This window comes from Erythrolamprus reginae, unplaced genomic scaffold (assembly GCF_031021105.1).
Source record: "Erythrolamprus reginae isolate rEryReg1 unplaced genomic scaffold, rEryReg1.hap1 H_34, whole genome shotgun sequence".
NCBI classification, from domain to species: Eukaryota; Metazoa; Chordata; class Lepidosauria; order Squamata; family Dipsadidae; genus Erythrolamprus; species Erythrolamprus reginae.
Window position 1 is genome coordinate 114,851 of NW_027248489.1, and position 23,491 is coordinate 138,341.

The window sequence follows — 23,491 nt, forward strand, 5'->3', positions numbered from 1 at the left end:
CATGCGGTGGCAGACCGTCTTTGTGTTTTTCGCTGAGGGGAGGAGCAAGAGGACCTTCCTGACTCCCTCGCCCAGCGCCGGACCTCCTGCCCTCCCTCCCAGCCAAAAAACCAAAGCGGCCTCCCGAACGTTTTCCGTCTTACCAACCTGCCCGCCGCCGAGAAGCCCCACCGCCCGGCTGTCACCTTTTAAAACAGCCGGGTAGCTTCCCAGCAGCCTCCTGAAGCCGAACGCCAAACCCGAACTTCCGGGTTCGGCTTCGGGAGGCTGCTGGGAAGCCCCCCCGGCTGTTTTAAAAGGTGACAGCCGGGCTGCGGGGCTTCCCAGCAGCCTCCGGAATGCCGAACCCGGAAGTTCGGGTTTGGCGTTCGTAAGACGAAAAAAGTTCGTAAGAAGAGGCAAAAATTTTCTGAACCCCGGGTTCGTATCTCGGGTTGTTCGTAAGACGAGGGGTTCGTATCTTGAGGTACCACTGTATCTTAAATTGTAAATTATTAGATTTGTCATGAACTGTTTTTGTCTACGGAAAGGGGCGGCAAACAAATCTAATAAACATAAACATAAACAAACACATTATTATTATCATCATCATCATCATCATCATCATCATCATCATCATCATTAAATTGCTCTGATTTTTCTCTTTCTGAAAGTGTTTGGGATACAGTCCCAGCCACCTGGCAAAAAAAAAAAAGAATACTTGGAAGGATTTGGTCTGTGGAAAATTAAGGCAGAGTGCCACTGAATCGGGTGGTTCTATTGTCCATGTTGTGCTGACAGCAGCCAATGGGCCACTCCAGCCTGCCCTGCAATTTGCAAATTAGCAAATTCAAGGATGTAATTTTTTAAAAAAAATATTTCCATCGCAAACCAAATTATATTAAACAATGCTTGGTAGGGTTACCCATCTCTTGCTTCCAATAGAAGAGTTTTTTTTTTTTTTACATTCTAAGCTTTGCATTCATTTATTTACAAAATACGTTATGATGTTTTTGCCAAAAACTGGTATTTCGCTTCCAGCTTTTTACCTGTAGTTGCGGCCTTGTTGAGCAGGAAGTTGGTTTGAGAAAGTGTTTTAAGTTTTAAGTTTTAATTTTGACTTGGTTACAGCTTACGTGGGATCTGTAGGACGCTTGCGCCCTCTAGGGGATTTCCTAGGTCATTACAGGAAGTAAATTGACATTTATTTCCTTGTGAGCTTGGTTGTCTTCTTGCAGACATTTCATTACCCAACTAGGTAATGGAAACATCAGGGTGTGTAGAGGGTGGAGTTTGATCTCAACCAAGAGCATCAACGACCCCTCATTTCAGCCCTGAGCTATAAACATTCTCCTTTATTCATGACATTTTCTCTCTCTCTTTCTTTTTCTCCTCCTCCTCCTCCTCCTCCTCCTCCTTGTCTTCTCCTCCTTCTCCTCCTCCTCTTCTTCGTCTTCTTCTCCTCCTCCTCCTCGTCTTCTTCTTCTCCTCCTCCTCCTCCTCCTCCTCCTCCTCGTCTTCTTCTCCTTCTTCTCCTCCTCCTCCTCCTCCTCCTCCCCTTCTTCTTTTTCTTCTTCTCCTTTTTCTTCCTCTTCCTCTTCTTCTCCTCCTTCTCCTCCTCCTCCTCCTCTTCTTCTTCTCCTTCTCCTCCTCCTTCTCCTCCTCCTCCTCTTCTTCTTCGTCTTCTCCTCCTCCTCCTCCTTGTCTTCTTCTTCTCCTCCTTCTCCTCCTCCTCCTCCTCTTCTTCTTCTTCGTCTTCTTCTCCTCCTCCTCCTCCTCGTCTTCTTCTTTTTCTTCTTCTTTTTCTTCCTCTTCCTCTTCTTCCTCTTCTCCTCCTCCTCCTCCTCCTTGTCTTCTTCTCCTCCTCCTCCTCCTCCTCCTCCTCCTCTTCTTCTTCTTCTCCTCCTTGTCTTCTTCTTCTCCTCCTTCTCCTCCTCCTCCTCTTCTTCTTCGTCTCCTCCTCCTCCTCCTCTTCTTCTTCTTTTTCTTCTTCTTCTTTTTCTTCCTCTTCCTCTTCTCCTCCTCCTCGTCTTCTTCTCCTCCTTCTTCTCCTCCTCCTCCTCCTCCTCTTCTTCTTCGTCTTCTCCTTCTCCTCCTCCTCCTCCTTGTCTTCTTCTTCTCCTCCTTCTCCTCCTCCTCCTCCTCTTCTTCTTCTTCGTCTTCTTCTCCTCCTCCTCCTCGTCTTCTTCTTCTCCTTCTTCTTTTTCTTCCTCTTCTTCCTCTTCTCTTTCTCCTCCCCCTCCTTCCTCTCCTTCTCCTTCTTCTTAGGTAGTGGAAATACCATTGCTATCGACTTGATCGTCCAACATGTGCACAGCCAGCTGGAAGAGGTGAGACCTGATGGATGTACAGGGAAGGCCTTGCATTGGGTGTGTCTCCAGTTTTCTTCTTCGCTGTGACGCAGTGGTTAGAATGTGGTATTGCAGGCTAATTCTGCCGACTGCTGGCAGTTCAAGGTTAACTAACCGTCTCAAGGTTGACTCAGCCTTCCATCCTTCCAAGGTGGGTCAAATGGGGTCCCAGATTGCTGACTCTGTAAACCGCTTGGAGAGGGCTGTAAAAGCACTATGAAGCGGTATGTAAGTCTAAACACTATTGCTATTTATTTATTTATTTATTTATTTAGTCCAATACATAATACACATTGAAGAGAATAGATATGTAATAATATAAATAAAGAAAAGAATAGAAGAAAAGATATAAAAGTATAGGTGAACATATTTGAAAGGAAGAAAAGATAAATGAGATAAGGAGAGACAATTGGACAGGGGACGGAAGGCACACTGGTGCACTTATGCACGCCCCTTATTGACCTCTAAGGAACCTGGAGAGGTCAATCGTGGATAGTCTAAGGGGAAAATGCTGGGGGTTAGGGATTGACACTACTGAGTCAGGTAATGAGTTCCACGCTTCGACAACTTGGTTGCTGAAGTCATATTTTTTACAGTCAACTTTGGAGCAGTTAATATTAAGTTTGAATCTGTTGCGTGCTCTTGTGTTGTTGCGGTTGAAGTTGAAGTAGTCATTGACAGGTAGAACATTGCAGCATATGATCTTGTGGGCAATACTTAGATCGTGTTTTAGGCGACGTAGTTCTAAGCTTTCTAGACCTAAGATTGATAGTCTGCTTTCGTAGGGTATTCTGTTTCGAGTTACTTATTAAAAAATAAAATAAAACAGGATACAAACAAACAAATGGCAAGCATTTGAATCCAACAATGAACCCAATCATTGCATAAACCTGTTCTGAGTAAAATGGGGACCTTTAGAATAGAATAGAATAGAATAGAATAGGATTTTATTGGCCAAGTGTGATTGGACACACAAGGAATTTGTCTTGGTGCATATGCTCTCAACGTACATAAATAAAATACTGTATACATTTGTCAAGAATCGTGGTACGACACTTAATGATTGTCATAGGGGTCAAATAAGCAATGAAGAAGCAATATTAATAAAAATCTTAGGATTTAAGGAAAAAAAGACTAAAACATAACTTTTACAGGGCAGTGAATATGGAAGACCTATTCCTGTTTTGTTTTGATTTTAATAATAATAATAATTTCTTTCCCGGCTTTGTTTCCCTGCTGGTGTTTTAATCACTGATTTCACTGTCTTTGTTGTGTTGTCCCCGCAGCGTGAACTCAGCGTCAGGTAAGGATGGGGGCCTACTTTCTCCCTTGCCATCTCTCCTCCCTTCTCCATCAGCCTCGAGGCATTTGAAGCACGACAAGAGGCCGACTCAATTTGGTCTTTATAGGGCATAACCAACACTTTCAATTGTGCTTGGAAGCCAATCGGCAGCCAATGCAGCCCAGGGAGTGTTGGAGAGACATGGGCATACCTGGGAATACCTGGATTCTGCAATCTAGCAAACTGTATAAAAAGAAATATTTCCCTTACACTTTTGACGATAAATAAGTCCTCAAATCATGGATCCATATTGGCCTTTTAAATAAAAAAACCCCTTTTGGTTAAGTTTTAAAAAACCCTTTTGGTTAAGTTTTATTTATTTTTATTTTTTTTAAAATATACTTTATTAATTTATTAAGAAAGGGGATGGGGGTAGAAAAAGAAAGATAGGAGGGGTATGAGGCAAGCAATCTTTTTATACAGTAGCATATATATATTGTTGTATATTCATTTCAAACATTTATCTATAGATAATTATTTGTGCTCAATATTCATATTTACATAGTCTTATATCTATAAAATATAGTAGTTTAAGAATAGAGTAGAGCTTTGCTATATGCATTGATAGATAGGTATTATAGTAAAGAATTTAGATGAGATAAGAAAAGAAGGGGAGGGTAGTACCTGCATGCTAGCAGGAATATGTATTGTGACAACTTAGTTTGGTTATGTTTATTAATTTTGTGGATAAAAGATATTTGTGAGTTATGTTATTAGTACAGTGGTACCTCGAGATACGAGTTTAATTCGTTCCTGACCTGGGCTCTTAAGTCGAGCAGCTCTTATCTCGAACGACTTTTCCCCATAGGAATTAATGTAAATAATTTTAATTGGTTCCAGCCCTCAAAAAACTCACAAAGTTAGTCTAAATTATGCAGAAAGACAAGTTTTTAATGAAGAAATGTACATGTACATATAAATGAATAATGAAGTTTCTTTCACTTAACTTGTAAACTTTCTTAAACTTTTAAATTTACATATGTTCAACTTCTCTGCCACCCAATCCTGTAGGACAGAGGTCCCCAACCCTTTTTGCACCAGGGACCGGCTTTAAGCGATCAAGAGAGGAATGGGATAAATGAATGGACGGAGGGTGGGAAGGAAGGAAGGAAAGAGGGAAGGGACAGGAACAGAGGAAGGAAGCAAGGAAACTTATGAAAGGGGAGAGTAAGAGAGGAATGAGTGAAGGGAGGGAGGGAGGGAGGGAAGAAGGTGGGAAGGAGAAAGAAAAGAAGAAATAGAGGAAGGGAAGGTAAAAGAGAGAAAGAAAAAGAGCTAACTTCCGCGTTCAGCTTCAGGAGACAGCTGCGAAGCCGCGCGCGTGTTTTAAAAGGTTGCAGCCGGCCTGGGGGGCTCGGGGGGGTGCTGGCAAGCCCCCCAGGCTGGCTGCAAGCACCCCCGAGCCCCCCCAGGCCGGCTGCAACCTTTTAAAACACGCGCGCCGCTTCGCAGCTGTCTCCTGAAGCCGAACGCGGAAGTTAGCGTTCGGCTTCAGGAGACAGCTCCTTGGCGCTTGTATCTCGAATTTGGGCTTGTAAGTAGAACAAAAATATCTCTCCCCTCCCAGCTCTTATCTCGAGTTGCTCTTAAGTAGAGCAGCTCTTATGTCGGGGTTCCACTGTACAGTATATTGTCAGTAATTATCGGATGGATTGAACTCAGACAGAGATTGTGTCAGTTTTGATCAGAATTTCTGTTGTGTATATCTTCCTCTTGATTTATGTTGAAACAATAAAATAAAAACCAATTTGGTTAAGTTTTAAATTCAGCTTATTTGGTCTTTACTTTGTTGTCGGAGGTTAAAAAAAAGGTTGAAAAATATTTTTTTCTCTTCTGTTTTCAATTTTAAATTGATTGTAGCTGTCAGGAGATCCTTTAGGGGTATCAGGAGGTTTAGGATTCTTGTGGAGATCCCGTTGCCAACCTCTACTTGGATTGAAAGAAAAACTGAAATTTTACATTTTGAGGTTGAATTTGTAATCCCACATACACAACCCCCAGTGCAGACTAGGAATCACAGAAAGCGCCTTTTCAGAAGATAAAAAGTTGCTTTAATCCACAGGCTCAAATTGCAGTAAATCCGCTTTTTCTTTCTCCTAGTTTGCTGCTTGTAGGTAGTCCTTGAGTTATTTATTTTATTTATTTATTATTTAGATTTGTATGCCGCCCCTCTCCGCGAACTCGGGGCGGCTCACAACAAAAATATAAACAATCGTACAAATCCAAATAAATTCAATAAATTTAAGTATTTAAAATAGTTTAAAAAAGAACCCCACTATATTAACAAGCACACACACAAACATACCATACATAAATTGTACGTGGCCGGGGGAGGTGTTTCAGTTCCCCCATGCCTGACAACAAAGGTGGGTTTTAAGAACTTTACGGAAGGCAGGGAGAGTAGGGGCAGTTCTAATCTCCGGGGGGAGTTGGTTCCAGAGAGCCGGGGCCGCCACAGAGAAGGCTCTTCCCCTGGGGCCCGCCAACCGACATTGTTTAGTTGACGGGACCCGGAGAAGGCCCACTCTGTGGGACCTAATCGGTCGCTGGGATTCGTGCGGCAGAAGGCGGTCTCGGAGGTATTCTGGTCCAATGCCATGAAGGGCTTTAAAGGTCATAACCAACACTTTGAATTGTGACCGGAAATTGATCGGCAGCCAATGCACACTGCGGAGTGATGGTGAAACATGGGCATACCTAGGTAAGCCCATGACTGCTCTCGCAGCTGCATTCTACACGATCTGAAGTTTCCGAACACTTTTCAGAGGTAGCCCCATGTAGAGAGCATTACAGTAGTCAAACCTCGAGGTGATGAGGGCATGAGTGACTGTGAGCAATGAGTACCGGTCCAGATAGGGCCGCAACTGGTGCACCAGGCGAACCTGGGCAAACGCCCCCCTCGCCACAGCTGAGAGATGGTTTTCTAATGTGAGCTGTGGATCGAGGAGGACGCCCAAGTTGCGGACCCTCTCTGAGGGGGTCAATAATTCCCCCCCCAGGGTAATGGACGGACAGATGGAATTGTCCTTGGGAGGCAAAACCCACAGCCACTCCGTCTTATCCGGGTTGAGCTTGAGTCTGTTGACACCCATCCAGGTCCCAACAGCCTCCAGGCACCGGCACATCACTTCCACCGCTTCGTTGACTGGGCATGGGGTGGAGATGTAAAGCTGGGTATCATCGGCATATTGATGATACCTCACCCCATGTCCTTGGATGATCTCACCCAGCGGTTTCATGTAGATGTTAAATAGCAAGGGGGAGAGGACCGACCCCTGAGGCACCCCACAAGGGAGAGACCTCGGAGCCGACCTCTGACCCCCCACTAACACCGACTGCGACCGGCCAGAGAGGTAGGAGGAGAACCACTGAAGAACAGTGCCTCCCACCCCCAGCCCCTCCAACCGGTGCAGAAGGATACCATGGTCGATGGTATCGAAAGCCGCTGAGAGATCGAGGAGCACCAGGACAGAGGATAAACCCCTGTCCCGGGCCCGCCAGAGATCATGCATCAACGCGACCAAAGCAGTTTCCGTGCTGTAACCGGGCCTGAAACCCGACTGCTGGGGACCTAGATAATCAGCTTCTTCCAAGGACTGCTGGAGCTGGAGTGCCACCACCTTCTCGACAACCTTCCCCATAAAGGGAAGGTTGGAGACTGGACGATAGTTGTTAAGTACGGCTGGGTCCAGGGAGGGCTTCTTGAGGAGGGGGCGCACAAGCGCTTCTTTATAGAGTGATGGAAAAACTCCCCTCCCCAAGGAAGCGTTGGTAATCTCCTGGGCCCAGCTCCGTGTCACCTCCCTGCTGGCCGAGACCAACCAGGAGGGACACGGATCCAGTAAACAGGTGGCGGAACTCACAGCTCCAATGGCCTTGTCCACTTCATCAGGTGTCACCAGATCAAACTCTTCCCAGACAGGTGGACAAGTACGTGCCCCAGTCACCTCGACTGACTCGTTGTCAGTCGACTCTGTTTTACAATTGGAGTCGAGGTCGGCCCGGATCTGAGCGACTTTATCAGCGAAAAACGTGTTAAACTCCTCGGCACTACTCTGCAAGGGCTCCCCAACTCCCCCCTGGTTAAGAAGGCAGCGGGTCACCCTAAACAGAGCGGCCGGGCGGGATTCCGCTGATGCAATCAAGGCGGCATGGTATGCGCATCTTGCCGCCTTGAGCGCCACTTTGTAAGTCTTAATAAAAGCTCTTACAAGTGTTCGATCAGATTCAGACCTACTCTTCCTCCATCGCTTCTCTAGACGTCTCTTTTGGCGTTTCAACTCCCGGAGCTCCTCGTTGAACCATGGGGCTCTACGGGGTCTAGCGCCACGGAGAGGTCGCAAAGGCGCAATCCAGTCAAGAGCCTCCGCAGCAGCCGTATTCCAGGCCTCCGCAAGAGACTCTGCCGAACTGTAGATGAGTGCCTCTGGAATAACCCCAAGCGCCGTCTGAAAGCCCTCTGGGTCCATCAGGCGTCTGGGGCGGAACATCTTCATTGGTTCCGCCTCCCTGCAGGGAAGGATTGGAGCCAGGAAGTCAAGCCGTAGTAGAAAATGGTCTGACCATGACAAAGGCAATGCTTCTAAGCCCCTTAGTCTCAGACCATTACTCAATTGCTCGGAAAGGAATACCATGTCAGGTGCGTGCCCTCCCTCGTGAGTCGGACCCTGTACTACTTGAGTCAGGTCCATGGCTGTCATGGTGGCCATGAACTCCTGTGCCAACCCAGAGGTTTCGCCGAGTGACGGCAGGTTGAAGTCCCCCAGGACAATGAGTCCGGGGAACTCCACCGCCAACCCGGCTACCTCCTCGAGTAGCACAGGCAGGGCTTTTGACACGCAGCTGGGAGGCAGGTACGTGAGAAATAAGCCCACCTGAACCCCTAAGTCCAACTTCAGCAAGAGAGACTCGCAACCCGCAATTTCTAAGTTATAACCATAGTTAACGGAAGAACAGAGTTGGAAGGGACCTTGGAGGTCTTCTAGTCCAACCATGTCTAGTCTTATGAAAAGAAGGATAGCAGCGTTCCAATATCTCAGGGGTTGCCACAAAGAAGAGGGAGTCAACCTAGGACTGACCTTCGTTAGAACTTGGATAGGAGACCACAAGGAAATTTTGCAGCTGTAGGTTCAGCTGGGCTGGGCAATTGAGGACGGGCTTGTAAAACAGGCATTGGCAATGTATTTTGCATTGCTGCCTTGAAGAGTCATGTCATAAAATCACCAGGAGGTGACCTACAAATGAAAGAGACCTCTCTTTGATCTTATTTCATTCTGCGAGGCCTTTGATCATTTAATTGCAAAGGAAAAGCATCCTAGTTGGCAGCTGAGATCTGACAATGATGAATCTTTGATTCCTGTAGCTCAGTCTAGTCAGTGTTATAATGAGGAGGGAGGGAAGGCAGAAGAGGAGAAGGAAGAAGAAAGAAAAGAAGGAAGGAAGGAAAAGGAAAGAAAGAAAGGAAAGAAAAGAAGAAAGAAAGAAAAGGAAAGAAAGAGAAAGAGAGAAAGAGAAAGAAAAGGAAGGAAGGAAGGAAAAGGAAAGAGAAAGGAAAGAAAAGAAGAAAGAAAGAGAAAGCGAGAAAGAAAAGGAAGAAAGGATGGAAGGAAAAAAGGCAAGAGAAAGAAAGAAAGAAAAGAAAGAAAGAGAAAGCGAGAAAGAAAAGGAAGGATGGAAGGAAGGAAAAAAGGCAAGAGAAAGAAAGAAGAAAGAAAGAAAGAAAGACAAAGGGCCGGTTGGTGGGAGTGAGGGAGGGAGATGAGAGAAAGAAATTATAGGGAGGGAAGGAAGGAGAGAAAGGAAGGAAAGATGGGAAGGGAGGGAGAAAGGGACGGAGGAAGGGAGAAAGAAAGAGAGAGAAAGAAAGAGAAAAGGGAGGGAATGAAGATAGGCAGGGGGAGGGAAGGAAGAAAAAGAAAGGAAGGGGGAAAAGTTGCAGGTGAGGGAGAGGGAAAGAAAAGCAAGGAAGGAAGGAAAGATAGGAAGGAAGGAAAAGTGGGTAGAGGTGGGAAGGAAGGAAAAGAAAGGAGAGAGAAAAATAAGGGATAGAGAAAGGAAAGAAAGAAAAAGAAGAAAGAAAAAGGAAAGGGGAAGGAAGGAAAAAAGAGGGAAGGAAAGACAAAGAGGAAAAAGAAAAAACCCTTCTAGAAATAGATTTTCTTGGGGGTCCCCTGTCTCTTGCCGTACGGCCTTGAACGGTTTGAAATATTTTAATAGTTGATGATTTTATCGGCTGTGTTTCTAGGATTGCTGGTTTTAATGGTTTTTTTTAATGCTTTTAATGTTTTTAGTGCTTTAATGTTGTCAGCCCTCCAGAATCCTCCGATGTGAGCTGTGCAACAAATAGTTGTCATAAACAAAGTCATAATAAATAAATAAATTTCATAAATGTCATAATAAATAAATTTTATAATAAATAAATTTCATAACGAACAATCAAAACAAAACTATTGCCCTGGTTCAAAAAAATGGGACAGCTTCTGTCTTAGCTTGAAATGCCTCGGTCGGTCGGTTGGTGTCGTTTTATCTCCTTTTCTTCGTTCCCCCCTTCTTCCCCCCTCCTTTTCTTCCGTTTCTCTCTTTGCTTGCACTTTCCAATTCAAACTTTGTTCTCCTGAAAGGGAAGCTGAGGAAGGAGGAGCCAACTGCCGGTTTTCAAAATGGAGGCTTCTGACAGAAACTTAAAAGCGGAAAGGAATGAATGGAAAAAAAACCAAAAAACCCCCACAGGAACCGAATGACCAGAATTTTCCACCACCAAATAGAGGCAGAGTAGGTGGTGATGAGACCTGCTACCTCTCCTTCACGTGTCATTAAAAAGTGGGGTTTTTTTAATGACACGTGAGCCCTCAAGTTACGACCCTAACAGAGCCCAAAATTTATGTCGCTGAGTGAAATATGGGTTAAAGTGAGATTGTTCCATTTTACGACTTTTCTTGCGATGGTCGTTAAGTGAATCGTTGCCTTAACCGTTGTTAAGTGAATCGGCCTCACTTTTTTGTGAACCTTCCCAGCCAGTTTCTGACAAGCAACAGGGTGGAGGAAGCGAGATTTGTTTCACCGCCACATGTTTTGCTTAACGACGGCAGCAATTCGCGGAACTGTGGCAAAAAGGCGTAAAAATTAAGTACAGCTCACTTAGCTGTGGAAATTTTGGACTCATTTGTGGCCCTACATCGAGGACTAACTATATTTGATTTTTTGGCTCCGTGGATGATGCTTCTGAAAGTTTGGCTGTCTTCCTAAAGTTCCTCAGGATAGAAAATTCTTATCCGAAGCATTTTCCGCTCTCAGTCACAAATATTTTTTATTTAATTCAATTCAATTCAATTCAATTTATTACATTTGTATGCCGCCCCTCTCCGAAGACTTATTTATTATTTATTTACAGGGGGTGGACAAAAAAATGAAAACACCTTGAAAATCCAGATTTGGAATCCAGATTTGTGAAGCTCCCTTCGAACAGTTTTTGTGGAAACTGGGTTCTGTACGTGTCTATTGAGCTCTGCAGTGATTTTAGGAGCTGCGGTCTTGCGATCCGCTCTAACAATTTGCTTTAGAGTCCGACGGTCTCTCTCAGACAACTTCGACTTTCGACCAGACCTGTGCTTGGCTGAGGACCTTTTCCCTTCTCTTTCAAAAGCAGTCATGACTTTTGAGACATGACCTCTTGAAACGCCAAACCTTCGGGCACTTTCTGTTACATTAGCGCCTGCCATTCGAGCACCAACAATTTGGCCTCTTTGAAAGTCTGAGAGCTCTGCCATTTCTAGAAGGTTATAACCAATTTCCTTAAATTTCTGTTAAAAAAAGGTAGTTTAAAAAAACATATCAAATAACAGAATTAAAAAACAAACATTAAAATATGTCAAGTTTTGAATGATTTGAACATGTTCAAACATTATGATGCCAAAAAGCCAAGTGTTTTCAATTTTTTGTCCACCCACTGTACTTAGTTTATTATTTATTAATTCAATTTCTTTCTTTTTTAAAAAAATAATTTTAAAAACAAAACACAAAACAATAGCAACAACATTAAACTTTCCATAAATTTGTACAGACATAATGACTACTAGCAGTGAAGAACAAAACAGAGAAAGAAAAAGCAAAAATAGCGGAAAAGAAAAACAAAAAAACATACATTTGGGATATTTACATCCCCTTCTCATTCAGAATTTCGGTCGGGGATAGGATAAAAGAATAGAAATTATACAGAAAGACAGCTCAAAAAATAAGAATCTAAGTTCGTGGAAAAGTAAGCAAATATGTAAATATGCAAAGCAATATATTAATCAAAATAAGATATTAATTCAATTAATATTAATTAAATTAATATTAATTCAATTAATACCTTCTCTTGAGACTCTGGGCAGCTTACACGTAATATACACATGTTAGAAATCTATATAAAATTACAACTAAAAACCCCATAGTATTTATTTATTAATTTTGGATGGGAAGCTCCCAAACATGCTTTTTTTCCACTCAAAAGGCAAATTGGACTTCGTTTTTCCTTGAAGACGTTTCGCTTCTCATTCAGAGAAGCTTCTTCCACTCTGTTCTTTCGTTCAGTTTTCCAGAGTGGAAGAAGCTTCTCAAGTAAGAAGCAAAACATCTTCAAACGAAGGAAGCCCGGTTTGTTGTAATCATAGATTTTAAGCACTGAAATTTGGAAATAAAATATTACTGGAGAGTGATGTTATAGGCCTAAATTATGTGCTGAATAAGATCTTTATTTCTCCTCTATGGAAAGGCAAGCACCAAAATCCAGGCTGAGCAAGCATCCTGCAGAATCATGATAAGGAAATACAGTGGTACCTCAAGATACGAACCCCTCGTCTTACGAACAACTCGTGATACGAACCCGGGGTTCAGAAAAATTTTGCCTCTTCTTAGGAACTTTTTTCGAGTTACGAACCGGCATTCGGAGGCTGCTGGGAAGCCCCGCTGCCCGGCTGTCACCTTTTAAAACAGCCGGGGGGCTTCCCAGCAGCCTCCCGAACGCCGGTTCGTAACTCGAAAAAAGTTCCTAAGAAGAGGCAAAATTTTTCTGAACCCCGGGTTCGGTTCGGGAGGCTGCTGGGAAGCCCCTCAGCCCGGCTGCGACCTTTTAAAACAGCCGTGCGTCTTTCCAGGAGCCTTCCGAAGCCGAACGCCAAACCCGAACTTCCGCGTTCGGCGTTCAGAGGCTCCTGGAAAGATGCACGGCTGTTTTAAAAGGTGACAGCCGGGCTGGGGGGCTTCCCAGCAACCTCCCGAACCTTGAACTTTTGCTGAACTTCCGGGTTCGGGGTTCGGGGGGTTGCTGGGAAGCCCCCCAGCCCGGCGGTCACCTTTTAAAACAGCCGCGCGTCTTTCCAGGAGCCTCCGAACGCGGAAGTTCGGGTTTGGCGTTCGGCTTCGGGAGGCTCCTGGAAAGCCGGCCGGCTGTTTTAAAAGGTGACCGCCGGGCTGGGGGTCTTCCCAGCAACCTCCCGAACCCCGAACTTTTGCCGAACTTCTGGGTTCGGGGGGGTGCTGGGAAGCCCTCCAGCCCGGCGGTCACCTTTAAAAACAGCCAGGCGGCTTTCCAGCAGCCTCCCGAAGCCGAACGCCAAACCCGATCTTCCGCGTTCGGTGTTCGGAGGCTGCTGGGAAGCCCCGCCGCCCGGCTGTCACCTTTTAAAACAGCCTGGGGGCTTCTCGGTGGCCTCCCGAACGCTGAACCCGGAAGTTCGGGTTTGGTGTTCGGCGTTCGGGAGGTCGCTGAGAAGCCCCCAGGCTGTTTTAAAAGGTGACAGCCGTGCGGCAGCGTTTTTTTGCGGGTTTTTTGGGGGGGGGTTGCACGGATTAATTGACTTTACATTGTTTCCTATGGGAAACAATGTTTCGTCTTACGAACCTTTCGTCTTACGAACCTCCCCCTGGAACCAATTAGGTTCGTAAGACGAGGTATGACTGTATATGCCTTACACATTCCTTTGTTAATCACCAGTAAAAACACATTCCAGGAAAGGGGCAAAGATTGTAGCTTCCGTTAATTATCCATAGAGAAGCCATAAGAGAAGTTTGCCTGATATGGTGCTGGTTTAATGTATGTGATGTTCGCGAATTGGTTATTCTGTACCACATGTCAGAACTGTGAATACACAATAAATAGGAGAGACCTGGATCCATTCGAGGTTGTCCTCCCATCGAGAAAACATTCTCTCTGTCATTTCATTCTGACGTGACAATCATGGCATGCAGTGCCTTCCCCCGAGGGCGACCCACTGAAGGAGGGCTGCATGCCTTCACCGGTTGCTTTTTGAAAAAAAATAAAAAGCATCCATAACCTGGATGACCAAGAATCTCCATAGAAATTCGGCAGGGCAAATCCTTCCTTCCTTGTCTTGTCTAGCTTTCACGCCAGAAATTTGAACCCTGGACATCTCAGGAGGACTTCGATGATGATGGGGGGGGGGGTGATAGAACCTTCACAATACCTATGTTTCTACCTGCCTTGGAAGCCAGTTCTCATAATTTGTTGGGAGTTTTCTCATTTGACTTTTGATTTCTCTCTCTCTCTCTCCCCCCCTCCCCTCTAAACCTTCAATTCTCCGGGCTGGGCTCTGCTCTGTCGGTTTTCCTACCTGGTTTCACCCCAAATATCTCAACCTCCCACCTGATGGACAGAGGAAGCTGCGCTGGGATATGTGAGGAACCAATTGGCATCCTGGTTTGATTTGAGTACTAAATTGTGTGAGCTCCAAGATGCATGGGAAGGACCCCTGTGGTGTGTGTGGGTCAGCTTGCCCTTCCTCTAACCCAGCTGGTGTGGTTTTAAGTGTTGGCTTCTCTTAGCAAACCCAAGAGTTGCACATCTTTGGTCCTCTCCCCTCGACAAAGTAGACCTGCCAACGATGGCATCATTAGGAGAACCTTTGGAGTAGCGTTCCAAGGAATGGACCCAACTTCTGGAGCAGTATTTGGCCTGGGAGTTGAAGTCCAGATAAAGTTCTGGATCGCCGTTCCGGTAGCGGAAATTGAGATGCGGCCACATCTCCGTATTCCTGACGCATGCATATGTGCGCCCGCATGAGATTCTGCTTCTGTGCATGCTCAGGAAGCGAAATCTCGCACGAGGAGGCTCACGCATGCGATATTTTGCCGGTTTATGGCCTTTTTTTGCTTCTACGCATTTGCGAAAGCAAAGAAATCCATGAAATCTCACATGCGGGAACATCTTTATGTGAGATTTGGCTTCTGCGCATGCACAGGAAGACGAATCTTGTGCCAACACATGCACCAGATGCACGTACACCTGCAGCGGCCACCAGAAACATACCGGTAGCGCCGGCAACGGCAGCCCTTCACTGCTCTGGAGCTAACTTGATTAACTTGACCATATCAACGTCATGAGGTGATTCCACCATGGTTACATTGTCCCCATGGACCTCTGAAGGTCCATTAACAGGGCTGGAAAGGAGAAGAAACCCAAGTCATTGCTTCCATTCCGGATAGCCTCCATCTTAGGTGGCCTCAGACGCAGGTCTGTTTCTGAGGTAATTCAAGATGGTGGAATTCAGTAGAAGACAATGGAGGCTGCCTAGCAGCCTTGTTGTTTTTAAGGGTGTGATCCCTTCACAGAGAAATATAACATGTAGTTGGGCCCTGTTCTGTCTCTTGAAAACGGAAGGCTTTTTGTGAGGTGAAACTTCATGTTGTAGGGCAGTGATGGTGAATCTTGTTTGGCTCGGGTGCACTGCTCTCCCCCTGTGCATGTGCCCAAGCCCACAATGCCCCTGCACATACGCACATGCCCCCCCACACTCCCCGCACGCATGTTCACAGGCCTCACTCCATACTTCCAGTAGGCCGTTGGGCCGGTTTTCACCATGTCCAGGGTTCAGGAGACTTTCCTGAACCCTGAGGAGAGCCAAAATGGTAGAAAAGAAGGACGAAAATCAACCAACCAGCCCACACATGTGCGCTGGAGCTGACGTAGGGCAAGGCCTCACGTTCCCTCGGGTATGGCTTCGTGTGCCCTCTGTGGCACATGTGCCATAGGTTCACCATCACTGTTATAGGGACTCTTCAAGTATATTTTTTAATGGAAATAAAAAAAGAGCCAAATTAAGTAATTTGGTGTGTTAATTGAGTGTCTATATATATAGAGTTATATAGAGTGCTGGTGATACCCCATTTGGAGTACTGTGTTCAGTTCTGGAGACCTCACCTACAAAAAGATATTGACAAAATTGAACGGGTCCAAAGACGGGCTACAAGAATGGTGGAAGGTCTTAAGCATACAACGTATCAGGAAAGACTTCATGAACTCAATCTGTATAGTCTGGAGGACAGAAGGAAAAGGGGGGACATGATCGAAACATTTAAATGTGTTAAAGGGTTAAATAAGGTCCAGGAGGGAAGTGTTTTTAATAGGAAAGTGAACACAAGAACAAGGGGGCACAATCTGAAGTTAGTTGGGGGAAAGATCAAAAGCAACGTGAGAAAATATTATTTCACTGAAAGAGTAGATCCTTGGAACAAACTTCCAGCAGATGTGGTTGGTAAATCCACAATAACTGAATTCAAACATGCCTGGGATAAACATCCATCCATCCTAAGATAAAATACAGGAAATAGTATAAGGGCAGACTAGATGGACCATGAGGTCTTTTTCTGCCGTCAGTCTTCTATGTTTCTATGTTTCTATAGCAGTGGTGGTGAACCTATGGCACACGTTGTCTGGATATACTACAATACGCAGCAGATGGATAGGACTTGTCTAGATCCCAGAATTTATAGGGTGGCAATTCATGAACCAGTTCAGATAAATAACAAAGACACTTTTATAGAAAAAAAAGTAGTAAATAGTTTTACTCTTCAGTGCAAGCAAAATATCCTCTGTCTTAGTCTTCTATTTATAGTAAGTAAAGCTTTCTTACATGTTAGATACTAAACCAATCCAAATTTCTCCGTATCAACACCACAGCTGTAACTCAATACCTAACTCATGCTCAAACTGCTTCAGCCAACCAACTAACAACCACCCAAAACACCACAACCACATCTATTGTAAAGGTGCTTTACATTTTATAATGCTCTGGTCCAATCAGGTTGCAAGTTACTCCCTATGAATCAGCATTCATTACTGTTTAAGATGCTTACAACCTTCGTTTACCTTATATGGCAATGTAAGGGAATATCGCCTAGGATTGAGCTAATCCTTGACACGCATGGCCAAAGAGCCGAGGTGGTGCAGCAGGTAGAGTGCTGTACTGCAGGCCACTGAAGCTGACTGTAGATCTGAAGGTCAGCAGTTCAAATCTCATCACTGGCTCAAGGTTGACTCAGCCTTCCATCCTCCCGAGGTGGGTCAAATGAGGACCCAAACTGTGGGGGCCATAGCCTGGCTCTGTTAAAAAGTGCTATTGCTAACATGTTGTAAGCCACCCTGAGTCTAAGGAGAAGGGCGGCATAAAAATCGAATGAAAGAATGAATGAATGAATGAATGAATGAAAGAATGAATGAATGAATGAAAAAAAGAAAGAAAAAATGAATGAATAAATAAACAAACAAGCAAACATCCCATGTGTCCTCCAATATGGACCCGTGTATCACCTGTGCCATAGGCTTGCCATCACAGATCTAGGATTCAATTCAATTCAATTCAATTTATTAGATTTGTATGCCGCCCCTCTCCGAAGACTCGGGGAGGCTCACAACAATAATAAAAACAATATTCCAGCGAAAACAAATCTAATATTAAAAAGCACATAAAACCCTATCATATTTTAAAAAGCAAACAACATATACATTGCTAACATGTTGTAAGCCACCCTGAGTCTAAGGAGAAGGGCGGCATAAAAATCGAATAAATAAATAAATAAATCCTGCTGGCTTGTCTACGGGATTTGTGGTGTGCATTTGCACACGACGATCAGCTGTCCTTTGTGCGTGTGGAAGTGGCAAAAATTGGTGTGCGCATGCGCATCAGCCAGCCCATCATCGAACATGCATGCATGCTAGAACCTGGAAGTTCAGCTTTTCTGGAGCACGGTCACTTCATGTGTGAAGCAATACCAAAAGCTGGCCATGCACACTGGGCCAGATGAACATTGGGCGCGCATGTGCGCTAGAACCCGGGAAGTTTTTTTTTCCAGAGCATGGCACCGATATTATTATTATTATTATTATTATTATTATTATTATTATTATTATTATTATTTATTAGATTTGTATGCCGCCCCTTTCCGTAGACTCGGGGCAGCTCACAACACAATAAAACAGTTCATGACAAATCTAATAATTTACCATTTAAAATATTTTTAAAACCCCATTTTTAAGTAGACATACATACAAACATACCATACATAAATTGTATAGGCCCGGGGGAGATATCTCAGTTCCCCCATGCCTGACGACAAAGGTGGGTTTTGAGGAGTTTACGAAAGGCAAGGAGGGTAGGGGCAGTTCTAATCTCTGGGGGGAGCTGGTTCCAGAGAGTCGGGGCCGCCACAGAGAAGGCTCTTCCCCTGGGGCCCGCCAACCGACATTGTTTAGTTGACGGGACCCAGAGAAGGCCAACTCTGTGGGACCTAATCGGTCACTGGGATTGGTGCAGAAGAAGGCAGTCCCGGAGATATTCTGGTCCGATGCCATGAAGGGCTTTCTAGGTCATAACCAACACTTTGAATTGTGACCGGAAACTGATCGGCAACCAATGCAGACTGCGGAGTGTTGGTGTAACATGGGCATACCTGGGGAAGCCCATGACTGCTCTCGCAGCTGCATTCTGCACGATCTGAAGTTACCGAACACTCTTCAAAGGTAGCCCCATGTAGCGAGCATTACAGTAGTCGAGCCTCGAGGTGATGAGGGCATGAGTGACTGTGAGCAGTGAGTCCCAGTCCAAATAGGGCTGTAACTGATGCACCAGGTGAACCTGGGCAAACGCCCCCCTCGCCACAGCTGAAAGATGGTTTTCTAATGTGAGCTGTGGATCGAGGAGGACGCCCAAGTTGCGGACCCTCTCCGAGGGGGTCAATAATCCCCCCCCCCAGGGTGATGGACTGACAGATGGGATTGTCCTTGGGAGGCAAAACCCATATGTGTGTGTGCGCATGACGTTTCCACACAACCTTTCCAGCACTCAAGTTTCACCATAACTGGTCTATACCGGTGTTTTTCAACTGTAAGATGTATGGACTTCAAGAGCCGGGGTGGCGCAGTGGTTAGAGTACGGGACTGCAGGCTATTTCAGCTAACTGCCAGCTGTAGTTCAGCAGTTCAAATCTCACCACCGGCTCAAGGTTGACTCAGCCTTCCTTCCTTCCGAGGTGGGTCAAATGAGGATCCAGATTGTTGGGGGCAAGAGGCTGGTTCTTTTAACCGCTTAGAGAGGGCTGTAAAAGTACTATGAAGTGGTAGATACAGGTGGTGGACAAAATAATGGAAACACCTTGCAGCTCTGCCGTGGAATCCAGATTTGTGATGCTCCCTTCGAACAGTTTTTGTGAAAACTGGGCTCTGTACGTGTCCATTGAGCTCTGCAGTCATTTTAGGAGCTGTGGTCTTGCGATCCGCTCTAACAATTTGCTTTAGAGTCCGACGGTCTCTCTCAGACAACTTCGACTTTCGACCAGACCTGTGCTTGGCTGAGGACCTTTTCCCTTCTCTTTCAAAAGCAGTCATGACTTTTGAGACATGACCTCTTGAAACGCCAAACATTCGGGCACTTTCTGTGACACTAGCGCCTGCCATTCGAACACCAACAATTTGGCCTCTTTGAAAGTCTGAGAAGTCTGCCATTTCTAGAAGGTTATAACCAATTTCCTTAAATTTCTGAAAAAAAAGGTAGTTTAAAAAAAACATATCAAATAACAGATTTTTTTTTTTTTAAATGTCAAGTTTTGATTGATTTGAACATGTTCAAACATTATGATGCCAAAAAGTCAATTGTTTCCATTTTTATGTCCATCCCCTGTAAGTCTAAGCTTTATTGCTATTGCTAATTAATTAATTAATTTGTTGTATTTATATGCCGCTCATTCCAAAGCGGACTCAGACCGGCTAACAAATGTGATAAATACAATAATATTAAAATACAATCACAAATACATAACAAAATCAATAATAACGATAAATAATAGCTTTTAAAAGAACCATACACACACAGCAGTCAATCCTAATTCCAGGCCTGCCAGAAAAGCCAGGTCTTAATGGCTTTCCAGAAAATTGGTAGGGAGGAATTTCTGGGGGGCAGTTGATTCCACAGGGTCGGAGCCACCACAGAGAAGGCTCTTCCCCGAGGTCCAGCCAACCGACATTGTTTGGCGGACGGGACCTGGAGAAGGCCGACTCTGTGGGCCCTTACTGGCCACAATGAGGTATTCCCCAGCCAGAAAATATTACCTACACCAGTGTTTCCCAACCTTGGCCACTTGAAGATATCTGGACTTCAACTCCCAGAATTCCCCAGCCAGCGAATGCTGGCTGGGGAATTCTGGGAGTTGAAGTCCAGATATCTTCAAGTGGCCAAGGTTGGGAAACACTGATCTACACAACTGTTTTTTTTCTCAAGTTGGGCAACTTTAATATGTCTGGACTTCAACTCCCAGAATCCCCCCAGCCGGCCATGAGATAATTTGAAACCAGTGACGCCAAATGGACCAAGAAGCAGATCCAATTCCCCTTGTTACACGCTGATGCTTTCAGAGAATTTTACAAACTTATTTGGGCTCCCGATGAATCCACATTGTTGGGATGTCTATCTGTCCGTCCGTCTGTCTCCCTGCTTGTCGCTTTGAAACCAGTCTGGCTTTTGGGACACATCTGCTTTCGTTGGTGTGGGCGCCCTTCAAAAACAGCATCCTCTTTGTCTTGCAAAGTTTGGGGTTGGAGGGTGCGGAAGGAATCGGCGGGTGTCCTTCAGCCCAGCCCAACCAACCACACAGAATTGGCCGGGTGGCTGACCCGTTTCGTTCTCCCGGTTCGATTCCCGGTAACCTCCTTGGAGACAGGATAAGGTGGCAGTATCAGAATAAAAATCAGAATAAATTCTTTCCAGACGCCTGGCCAATCCTCTCCTCTGTCGCTCCGTCTGTCTCCCTTCCCTGTTATAATTATTGGCAGTCTGAATTGCGTCACCGTCGTTCTCATCAAAATGTTTCTCCACCTCGTGGCCTCGGAATTGCCCTCTTCGGGAGAGCTGAGTCTTGATTTCTCCCCAAAATTTAAGATTTTCCGTACTTGGGGTTTTTTTCTTGTAGACATTTCATGAGCCAGCGACGTAATGTAGCATCATTTATTAGTGCACTGATCTCCAAGAGAAACAGCAACCTCGGGGATCACAAAGAACTCCTCCTCTTCTCTGCAAACCCCACTCCCTTCTAGCACTGATGATGTTACCTAGTTGGGTCATGAAAAGCTGCAAGATAATGACCAACTTCAGAGAGCACCAAGGAGTCAAAATTTTGGGGGAAAACTGTCCAGAATATGGCAATTCCGTGGGCAAAAAAGGTGCAGAAACAGCTTCGCGATCCTCCTCCTCCTCCTCCTCCTCCTTTTCCTTTTCCTTTTCTTCTCCTTTTCCTTCTCCCCCTCTCCTCCTCCTCTTTTTCTCCTTCTTGTCCTCCTCCTCTGATCCTCCTCCTCCTCTTCCTCCTTTTTTCCTCCTCTTCTTCTCTTCCTCCTTTTCTCCTCCTCTTCTCCTCCTCTTCCTCCTCTTCTTCCCATTCTCCTCCTCTTCTCTTCCTCCTTTTCTCCTCCTCCTCTTCTCCACCTTCTCTTTTTCTCCTCCTTTTCCTTCTCCTCTGATCCTTCTCATTCTCTTCCTCTTCTCCTCTTTTCCACCTCCTCCTTTTCTCTTCCTCCTCTCCTCCTCCTCTTTTTCTCCTCCTTTTCCTTCTCCCCCTCTCCTCCTCTTTTTCTCCTTCTTGTCCTCCTCTGATCCTCCTCCTCCTCTTCCTCCTTTTTTCCTCCTCTTCTTCTCTTCCTCCTTTTCTCCTCCTCTTCTCCTCCTCCTCTTCCTCCTCTTCTTCCCATTCTCCTCCTCTTCTCTTCCTCCTTTTCTCCTCCTCCTCTTCTCCACCTTCTCTTTTTCTCCTCCTTTTCCTTCTCCTCTGATCCTTCTCATTCTCTTCCTCTTCTCCTCCTCTTTTCCACCTCCTCCTTTTCTCTTCCTTCTCTCCTCCTCCTTCTCTTTTTCTCCTCCTTTTCCTTCTCCCCCTCTCCTCCTCTTTTTCTCCTTCTTGTCCTCCTCCTCTGATCCTCCTCCTCCTCTTCCTCCTTTTCTCCTCCTCTTCTCCTTCTCCTCCTCTTCCTCCTCTCTTCCCATTCTCCTCCTCTTCTCTTCCTCCTTTTCTCCTCCTCCTCTTCTCCACCTTCTCTTTTTCTCCTCCTTTTCCTTCTCCTCTGATCCTTCTCATTCTCTTCCTCTTCTCCTCCTCTTTTTCCACCTCCTCCTTTTCTCTTCCTCCTCTCCTCCTCCTTCTCTTTTTCTCCTCCTTTTCCTTCTCCCCCTCTCCTCCTCCTCTTTTTCTCCTTCTTGTCCTCCTCCTCTGATCCTCCTCCTCCTCTTCTCTTCCTCCTTTTCTCCTCCTCTTCTCCTTCTCCTCCTCTTCCTCCTCCTCCTCTTCTTTCCATTCTCCTCCTCTTCTCTTCCTCCTCCTTCTCTTCCTCCTCTTCTCCACCTTCTCTTTTTCTCCTCCTTTTCCTTCTCCCCCTCTCCTCCTCCTCCTCCTTCTCCTCCTCCTCCTTCTTCTCCTTCCCCTCTTCCCCTTCTCCTCCTCCTCTTCTCCACCCTGCACTTCTTCCTAGCACATATGTTACCTAGCTGAGTCATGAAACGTCTTCAAGGGAACCACCAACCTCAGGGAGCATCAAGGGTCCCACAGTCTTCCTTCCTCTCCTCCCCACTTCTCTTTCTCCTCCTCCACACTCCACACACACACACACCCTCCCTTCTAGCCCCGATGATGTCACCTAGTCAGGTCATGAAAGGTCTCCAAGAAAGCTCAGAGAAGAGCAAGGATCCCACAATTCACCCCTGAACCTTTCAAAATGTACGACACGGAGCAACGTCGGATGCCTAATGCTTAAACCTGGGTGCAATGCCAGAGTTATACCTGTACTTAACTCAAAGAAGGGACTGAGACTTTTCCTTTGGATGGTCCAGGAAACATGGCCGGAATTCTGTATGGTTAGTTTGGATGGGGAAAAGGAGACCTCGGGGAGATCTATCTTCAAGTTGACCCGTATTTCTCCTTCCTTTGCAGGGCGGCGCTGGCTTCGGCTCACCAGTGCCACCCCCTACCCAAGACCCTCAGCGTCCTGAAGAACACACCGCAGGTCAGGGGGATGCACACCATCATCAGGTGAGTGCTTGACCTCCGAGCTGTTGCAAATGTCCACCCTCTCCTTAGTCTCCCTCCTTCTACTCTGCTATACAGTGGTGCCTCTACTTACGAACTTGATTCGTTCCGTGACCAGGTTCTTAAGTAGAAAAGTTTGTAAGAAGAAACAATTTTTCACATAGGAATCAATGTAAAAGCAAATAATGTGTGTGATTGGGGAAACCACAGGGAGGGTGGACACCCTGTTTCCTCCCAGGAGATTCCTAGAGAGGCCCCACGGAGGCTTCTCCTGCCTTTTCCAGCCGTGTTTCCTCCCAGGAGTCCTAGAGAGGCCCCATGGAGGCTTCTCCCCACCTTTCCCGGCCCTGTTTCCTCCCAGGAGTCCTAGAGAGGCCCCATGGAGGCTTCTCCCCACCTTTCCCGGCCTTGTTTCCTCCCAGGAGTCCTAGAGAGGCCCCATGGAGGCTTCTCCCCGCCTTTCCCGGCCCTGTTTCCTCCC

At 45.8% G+C, this 23,491-nt stretch overlaps 1 protein-coding gene across 2 annotated transcripts in view; it reads left to right on the forward strand.

Annotated features, from left to right (window-relative positions):
* The window catches only part of LOC139155624 (uridine-cytidine kinase-like 1), a 74,588-nt gene that overhangs the window by 38,647 nt on the left and 12,450 nt on the right, over window positions 1-23,491 (forward strand). Inside the window, exons 7-9 of one of the 2 annotated variants that reach the window (XM_070730828.1) lie at window positions 2,248-2,309; window positions 3,617-3,633; window positions 22,915-23,013. In XM_070730828.1, the coding sequence (XP_070586929.1) occupies window positions 2,248-2,309; window positions 3,617-3,633; window positions 22,915-23,013 (178 nt within the window). Of the gene's footprint in view, window positions 1-2,247; window positions 2,310-3,616; window positions 3,634-14,325; window positions 14,346-22,914; window positions 23,014-23,491 lie in introns of both variants that reach the window. The other variant, XM_070730827.1, reaches the window with a different exon arrangement.